The 8,568-nt window shown below is 41.5% G+C and overlaps 2 protein-coding genes across 5 annotated transcripts in view; one reads left to right on the forward strand and one right to left on the reverse strand.

Moving 5' to 3' along the window:
- Positions 1-2,600, forward strand: part of LOC118785038 (inactive rhomboid protein 2-like) — a 33,402-nt gene extending 30,802 nt beyond the window's left edge. For all 4 annotated transcript variants that reach the window (XM_036539589.1, XM_036539574.1, XM_036539566.1 and 1 more), the window contains one exon: positions 310-2,600. In XM_036539589.1, coding sequence (XP_036395482.1) covers positions 310-729 — 420 coding nt within the window. In that variant the 3' untranslated portion in view covers positions 730-2,600. The remainder of the gene's footprint in view (positions 1-309) is intronic.
- Positions 2,601-5,037: 2,437 nt separating this feature from the next.
- On the reverse strand, positions 5,038-6,999 carry aanat1 (arylalkylamine N-acetyltransferase 1). The gene is made up of 3 exons (XM_036539131.1): positions 6,747-6,999; positions 5,638-5,792; positions 5,038-5,343 (listed from the first exon to the last, which is right to left on the reverse strand). The coding sequence occupies exons 1-3, from the start codon at positions 6,898-6,900 to the stop codon at positions 5,038-5,040; spliced, it is 615 nt and encodes a 204-aa protein (XP_036395024.1). The 5' UTR covers positions 6,901-6,999.
- Between the last annotated feature and the right edge of the window lie 1,569 nt (positions 7,000-8,568).

Raw genomic sequence — 8,568 nt, forward strand, 5'->3', positions numbered from 1 at the left:
GGTGAAACACACTCATTACTCCCAGTCAAGAGGTAGCGCGCAAGCACAAGATGGGAAATGTGTTCATTCATCCATTTGTTTCGGTGGGTGGGGCTTGAAATGGGAAAGGCGTGCATGCATTGACCTGTCTTTATCTCCTGTGAACCGGCCTGCAATGCTGCTGTTTAAATGCTCTTGAGCGCATTACTCTTTCTGAATTTATATATATATATATCATTTATATGACAAAGCAGACACTGTAAATATTCCTTCTGATGGCAGAACTGTTACAATGTCACAGTTTAACCTTTCGCTTCTCGCGTGCTGTAGGTGGGGCCAGCCGGCTCTCAGTTTGGGCTGCTGGCCTGTCTGTTCGTGGAGTTATTCCAAGGCTGGCAGATGTTGGAGAAGCCCTGGAAAGCCTTCCTCAAGCTGCTGGGAATCGTGCTCTTCCTATTCTTGTGCGGCCTGCTGCCCTGGATCGACAACATCGCCCACATTTTCGGCTTCATCAGCGGCATGCTGCTCTCCTTCGCTTTCCTGCCCTATGTCACCTTCGGGACCTTCGACAAATACCGCAAGCGCATCCTCATTCTGCTGTCCCTTCTGGTCTACGTGGGCCTGCTCTCCTCCCTGGTGGTCTGGTTCTACATCTACCCCATCCACTGGCACTGGCTGGAGCACCTGACGTGTCTGCCCTTCACCAACAAGTTCTGTGAGAAGTACGATATCGACCATGTTGTACACTAGCACTCAGCCCCTCCCCACCGGCCACAGCTGGACTTAAACAATGTGAGAAGAGGCGAAGATCCTGAAAGATACATTAAAAATGAAAAGGACCTACATCTGACTATAATATGCAGCCTCTTAAATGCCTTTATAGCAGACTTTGTACTGAAAGATATGAACCACTGCACATGTGACATTAGAAAGAGGTTGAATGACAGTACAGTGCAGATAGTAAGTAAATATTGGACTTTGTGATGAAAAGGAAGGAACCACTGCACATGTGGCACTCAAAAGGGGCTAAGTGGAGGCATGGTACTACCATCAGTAGAGGACAGTGTATCTGGAGAATCAATTTCTTTGTGGGCTGTTGCGGAGCTCTCTGAAGAGTTGCAGGAACAGTGTTCACTTTGTCTGTACTCTGGATGGATTTCAGACCTTCGCTTATTCCCAGCACCTGGATGTCTACATTGTTCGTCTCCTGTTTGGACTGTGATGGACTTTTTTTTTACCATAACACTAAATACTGTTTCAGTGACAAAATGATGTGTTCCTTTTGTTAGCATTTCCAACATTACTTAAATTCTGATATGATCAATCAGTTAGTCTATGTTTTCTACATTGATACTAAAAATGTTGGCTTAACTTGGAGTTTTTATGTCTGTTTATGTGTTTTTTATTTTGGCGAGATGCTAAGCTGATGATTGAAGCATTAGCCTATGGTGAAGAACAATTTTAAGTCTGTTCATTTTATAAGTCACAGGTGCTGAATCAAAACAACCAACAAGGGGTTTTATGGTTTATTACTTTTAAAACCATATCAGTTCTCTAAAGAACCACAGAAGTTGTATCCATTACATAAGAAGCACTATTTATAAGTTACACTATATAGTTTTTACCAAGCGTGTGAGGTGTGTGGCTGACTGAAAAAAGTGTTGAATCCTTGCCCTACTTTCCTGGTAATTTTGTTTTTTCTATTTTCAGTTCAGGACTGAGAAGAGTTTCTTGTCAAACACACGGTTTATGCTATAGAGTCCTCTTCATTGTGTTGAAGTGTAAAAAGAAGGACTTGTGTTTTCATGACTACTCACATCATCCTGTGTGAAATCTATGCTAGAGCAACAACCAGCTAGTCAGTGAGCCTTACACTATGAGGAAATGGCACTGCAGTTCAAATGGAGTGCATGAGATGTTTGACGTACATACTATCTGGAAACTGTGAAAAAGATATGGCGTCACTATCTGGAGGGTATTTGACTACAGCAATCCTCAGTAATTTAAGTTAAATGCATTGTCCCACTGTTGGTGTCAGGACTATTGGGATGTGTGCATGGCACCGTCTTCAGCGTCTCCTCCTGGGCTTCGGGATTAAAGCCCTCCGCCCCGGCAGGTGTCTGGCTTAACGCTGAAAAAAGATGACTGTGAAATGGATTAAACCCTAATTGAGGAAGACTGACACCGGGAGGCTTTGCGCATGGCAGTCATTTTATTCTCTCCCACACACTGCAGTCACCAGAGTATGACACTTGGAGACGGATTAGGTGTTCGCGGCAGCGTAAAGCCTCACAATGGGCCACTTAAGAGGTGTTACATGGCCAGAGCTTGCCCCGGCTGTCATGTTTCCTTGCGGATGCACAGAAAAGTGTAGGGAGCATGGTTCAGTCCCCTGGTCCCTGACAACACCGAGACCTGCTCAACACATTCTCCATGCTCTCCAGCCTGAGAAGCACCAATCTGAACAAACCCACCATGCCTTTTGAAGTTTGTGTTGAACTTTTTTTTTGGTTTTGCAGTGTCTTTAGACCACAGTTATGCCTTAATGGATTTATATGTGCATCTGTTGTGATATTTGTATGATTGAAATTGGACCAAAATGTATATTATTTATTGAAATAAAAAAGGATACTTACTAAAATGTTACTTTTCTGAGATTGTACCATTGTATTTTGTGCAGCATATTTTGATAATATACTTATTTGTATGCTAAACAAAAATAAAATGCTTTCCATCAGAATAACCTGAAGTCTGTTAATATAATTTGTGTTTCTTTATTCTTTCAACAAGTTGTGGAATACTTGTGTCTATTACTCAATTCATTTGGACAATTCAGTCATATAATTAGATTTCCTTAGTAGACATAATCTAGACATAATCTCATAACAAATTCAAATAATTTCTGAATATAATTAATTTCACCATGCAAAACGACACATTAAACACACTGCTATGGTGCAGTCACTTTTGGCAGTTTACTCAACTCTCATGTGCATGCTAGCTAGCAATAAAATTGTATTCCATTGCTTCGAGACAGATTTACTGAGGTCAAATACGATCTTATTGTGTCACAATCTCAAAAAGCAAAGTACCTTGGTTGTCAGATGTGATTTATGTCATACCTACACTAAGAGCCTTCTACTACGCCTGCGTTCTAATGGCAAATAGTCAAAGAAAATCAGAACTGTTGAAAAATAAAGTTCTTTATTTTTCTAATTACAAAAAAGTGATGTTATAAAATTCATAAATGACTTGATTCAAGGCAGAGGTGGTGGTTATCTAGTGGGAAGGTGAGGAAGGTCTGGGGTGGATAAGGTTGATCAGGTTGAAGCTAATATCAGGGTTTGAGGATATGGGCGAACCTGGACTCTGAACACAGAAAAGACAGGAATCTCGGTACACTCTGTAGCACTGTACCTGCTTCATTGCTCTCCCTCCTCTCCATAATCATATCGGCAAGATCAGACTCTACTTGATATTGCTCTTCATTCTGAGCTCATTTTAATACTGACTTTCGGCAGTGCGTTTCGAATGACTCCATCTAATACATCTGGTAAATACATGTTTACAAAATTGTCTCCAATTAAGTAAGCAAAATAGCCAATTCGCAACTAATAATCAACATGTCAAATTCAATTGCCGCTATACCATGAATTACGTCTCTAAGTAGCGCACTTAACAGAACATAGGATGCTGTTTGCAGACTTAGTCTGCTCTCAGAGCAACACACTGATGCTCTTGTAAACCATAGAAAAATGATCACAACCCACAAATGGAGATAAAGTGGTTCCCAAGCCTCACGTCAAGATGTTAAACCATGACAACCTGTCAAACCAGGTCTGCCTCAGGCTGTTTGGGAGGTGAACATAAAGTTGTATCATGTGCCAGGCTCACCCATATCCCTGTCAGTACAGAGACAAAGGGAATATAATTTCCATAAAAGTTATCTTTTTTTGTATTTTATATGCAATATGCACGGAAAACAATTGAAGTGACACAATGAATTAACTGATTTATAGTTAGACCAAGAAAGCAAGCATCTGTTAGCTCCACTACACTCTCGCACCGTAGAGCTCAGCCGGCTGCCTGAGCTCAAAGGCATACACATGAAAACAACCGAGTGACGGGGTAAAACAAAGTCCAGTTTCTCAGGAAATCACCCCTGAACGTGGTGTCCTAGGCCCTGAGTTCTTCCATCTGTCCACAAAGGCAGACACTGTGTCCGTCCCGGCTTCTCGGATCACAAGAGACCACAGGGAAAGGGGATGTGGAGTTGATGCCTTTTTAATGCTTGCATTAGATAGATACACAACCAGAGCAGCTACAGGAAGCGAACAGTAAGACGTAAGCTGGTCGACCCCCTGCGCTGAGAAACGAGGCGGGTACGGCGTTGTGGGGCGAGTAGGAGGCTGCCCTGCGCTGAAGCCTTGGTGTTGAACTCACTGCTTGCCTATCCTGACCTCACTCTGCCACTTATCTCCAGTTTCTGTAGGTGAACACACCATCCATTAAAAAAATGTCCAACGTAATAAAAAAATGGAAAAATCAAGACATATATATATATATAAATGCCTTTTTTGAGATACAAAATATAAAACATAAAGAACTTATTCGAAACAATGATAAAATAATTACGATTAAGACTAGCTACCTCATTTTGGGCTGGACATGTTCTATTATGTTTGCATTACAAACATTCCTACATGTACCAACAGAACTTTGCGTGGTACAGCATGAGGAGCTCAACCTCGGGGTAATGAGACTTAGAGCAGAAAGCAGCTATACACATTCATGGACATACATGAGGAACAATGACTCTCGAGTCTCAATCTGAAAGAAGGTGAGTAGAACGAAGCTGTACTCGTCTCTGCGGGTCATCTACCTTCTGTAATGAACACAAGGCATGAGACCTACCCTGCCACACAACACAGAGAAACATCTAGCCACACACAGCACTACTGTAGCCCACAAGAAGCTGCCCTTATGTTCCCCATAATCTGTCTCAGGTGTCTGCTCCGTTGCCTGAGGAGCATGCAGGCTGGACCCCTGGGGAGGCGCTCAACAACCGCTGTTGCGGCGCATGAAAGCGTGGCCCCTCACAGGATACTGCATCTCAATGAAGGTGAGGGGCCCCACGGTGATCTCGGAGGGGCCCAGCACCTTGAAGCCGGATTTTTGGTAGAAGGGCACCAGGAAGTCCTCGCACATGAGCACGGCACGGCGCACGTAGGGCAGGCAGCGCAGGTACTGCAGGTAGCGCCACATCAGGATGGAGCCCTTACCCTGCTGCCGGAAGGTGCGGTGAACCGCCAGGACATGGATGTGCACCGTGGTGCCGTGGGGCTTGTGCAGGGTCAGTGCATCCTGCAGGTCAGAGGGAAAACGCACTTTGAGGGTCAAGGGCAGACTTCACAAACATTTGTTTCCATGGATAAATAAACGGGTAGCAAACCACTTATTTGTGTATTCTCCTTAAAACATGATGTTAATTTCGCTCAAACTTTCATATCCATTATAAAATGTATACACTTCTTCAAAAGATATAATGGAAATATACTGTATGTGTATCTCAGATATATGCCAAACTAATGCTACTGACACATGCTGAGGTCAGCCTGTCTAGCAGACAAGACCCACATCTAGGGTGTAATAATTTACCATGGTTAACTTCTCCTGGTCCCACAGTGACCCAATGATGAAGGCCACCAGCCGTCCTTCCTCGAACCAGCCCAGAGACAGCTCAGGGCAGAGGGTAAGGAAATGACGAACTTCATCGAGGTGAAGCGGGCACTCTCCTGACACAGAAATGAAAGCTACGAGAGAAACAGACAGATTAAAATTACCATCACTGAAAAACGAGAAATAACCGTTTATTCATTTTCACCTTTCGATGATACACGCTGCAGATACTAAAACAAATGCACAAGTCCTCAGTTAAGAACTTAATAAGCCTAATTTCTTGGAACGTTAGGACAGCTGTATTTCCAACCTGTCCTTTTGCTGGAATTGGCATCCGAGTCGACACGCTGATTTAGTACCCGAACATTAATGTTTTGTCTTTCTAGACAAACTGTCATCCACCGTATGACCAAACATCCAAGATGATTGTACTGAGCGCCTCAGAGAACCCGATCAAAACAGAAAAACGCCCCCTCTAATTCGTAACCTCAGATCACATTTCCAAACCCTCAATTCCATCTAATTAGTCAGATAAGGGTTTCAATGAAAGAACCTTCCAAATTCCAACGATTTATTAAACCTAGGCTCGAATTAGAAACTTGGGGTTCGAATAATTAAACTGAATTCTAAAGTCACTGGGAGATTTAATCAATTAGACATAGTATTTAAGACCACCACTGGCAGATGTGGGTTTTACGTACAGCTTTTTATAATGTATTGATGAATTTTATACAGAAACCTATAAATGTCCCTGTAAATACTTGCTTTCCCGATATTAGGCTGTGTGTTTTCATTTAAATATAAAAATGCGCAAAATGTAAAAGTTGAAATGACTTAAATATGTCTTCACTTGAACCCCGAAAGCAGGACTACTTGCCAGTGACTACTGTGCGACAACAGAGTGTCAGAATAAATAGTATATGTGAAAATGCATGGCCATAACTGACATCATTCACGATGAAGAAAAAGCACAATTCAGCAAATAAAAACGGTTTTTGTGAAATGGATGAGAAAAAAAAGCTAATTGCCCTTTAAAAATATGGATAACTTTATAGGGTGAAAGGCATTTCATGTCATTAGTCCCTTACCTTCCCTCTCGATTTCGAACACGCTGATAGCATCCTCCGGGCTGAGGGAGCGGAACTCGCTGGCAGGTAGAGTGTGCCGGCGCTGGCGACCAGGCGAGATCGGAGTCCGCATGTGGATAGGTTTTAGGAAAGGCAGGGCACTCACAACCGACATTTCGCGCAATATATTTTCCTGAACAAAACTTTATGCTCTTTTCCTGGGATTCTTTCAGTTAGTTTCTACACTCCGAGTTTCAGATCTAATCGCCAGAGGCTGTGCGTAAAATCCAATGAAGTCTGAGATAGCACGTCCCGCGTATTTATACTGTTGTTGCCCCAGCGATTTGCGGGTAAGTACTATTAGTCACTGCCCCACATCAAGCTTGATTATACATTTCACTATATCCTGGAGTGTGAACAACAAAAAAGCATATTTACATAAAGTGTTTAATGGTGTTTGGAATTATATATTTCAAAGCGAGGGGGGGGAGGGTTGAAGCTATCTGCAATTATCCAAAACTTGAGGTCAGTCGTTTTAATCGCTATTGACACAGCGCTGTGACGCTGTTTCCAGCTATTAATAGGCCAGCTAGCTCAGGTGGCCAGGAGGAACAGATGTAGTCAAATGTAAAATTACTCGCGGTGCCACGGATAACTTGGAAAAGTTATTTCCATACGAAATAATGTCCTAAGCATTGTATATTTAAAATGCATACTTGTGGATATCTTACCTAAGAGAAACTATACATAACAGTAATAGGTTGCTCACCGTGTTTGTTTCAACTACAACCCACAGGGACACGTAGAGAAACAATAAATATCAAGCCGAGATGCTGTGAAACAGGAGGAATTAGGGAAAAGACATAATAAATCGTTAATTCTTGGCCATTTGTTGCAAAATGCTATTTAACGGTACTGTATCAGAGAAACTACGGATTGATGAGCCTCGTTTCCGCCCCTGTCTCTGTTCTCCCCTTCTTGTAAGAGGTATTTCGTAACAGAGATCGATTACTGTCTTAAATTCTCGATTTTCTATGTTCTCTTAACAATGTTCTGTGAATAAAACAAAATTATGTTCAGATCATTTTAAAATTATTTCACATTCTGCCTCGCCTTTTAAACTTTTGAAAGTGTATGCGAATCTACCAAGACGATGCTGTGAGTGATGTATAGTCATTTTAGTTTCACTCACAATTTATCATTGTCCAACTGTCCTCTCTATCACTTATGTTACACACACAAATTACTAAAAGCAGGAGGATTTATCACCATGAAAAAGAACGAATATTATTACACTTACAACAGTTACATTTAATAATCTAATATTTGCAGTCCATGGCGTTGTGTAAGCCCCAACGTATGAGAGGGCAGCATATAATATCGTATTATATTTACTTACTGTCTTAAAGCCATATTCTTAATGCAATCAAATCTAAGAGTAATAACTTACAATAACAAAAAACAACACCCTTCTCCAAAACTAGAGTCATAAACCATATTCAGATACTGACACCATGTGGCCAAAATTAACTTCATAAAATGCCATACATATTGGCCGTGGGAGATCATGGACTTGTTTAAAAAATGATTCCAAAAATTCCAAGCGACTCTTAACAAACGCATAGCCTACTGTTTTAGCTGTTTCAAAAACGTTTCGTTCATAACCGATATAGGCATATGACGTGAGTTTAAACTTAAATATTCTGAACTGTTAGCTAAGTAACGTTACTACAACGTATCTTATTTGACATGATCAAAGAACAACTTTTCATGAGCATGTTTAAAACCAATTTGTAGCAATATTTATAACTTTTATAAACCTTTAAAGTCATCGCTTGTAGAT

Source organism: Megalops cyprinoides, chromosome 1 (genome assembly GCF_013368585.1).
Source record: "Megalops cyprinoides isolate fMegCyp1 chromosome 1, fMegCyp1.pri, whole genome shotgun sequence".
NCBI classification, from domain to species: Eukaryota; Metazoa; Chordata; class Actinopteri; order Elopiformes; family Megalopidae; genus Megalops; species Megalops cyprinoides.

Coding starts and splice junctions, on each gene's coding strand:
- aanat1 (XM_036539131.1), bottom strand. CDS start 6,900: ATGTCGGTTGTGAGTGCCCTGCCTTTCCTAAAACCTATCCACATGCGG. Junction 5,793..6,746: donor GTTCGAAATCGAGAGGGAAG/GTAAGGGACTAA, acceptor TTTCTCTCGTAG/CTTTCATTTCTGTGTCAGGA. Junction 5,344..5,637: donor ACCAGGAGAAGTTAACCATG/GTAAATTATTAC, acceptor TCTGACCTGCAG/GATGCACTGACCCTGCACAA.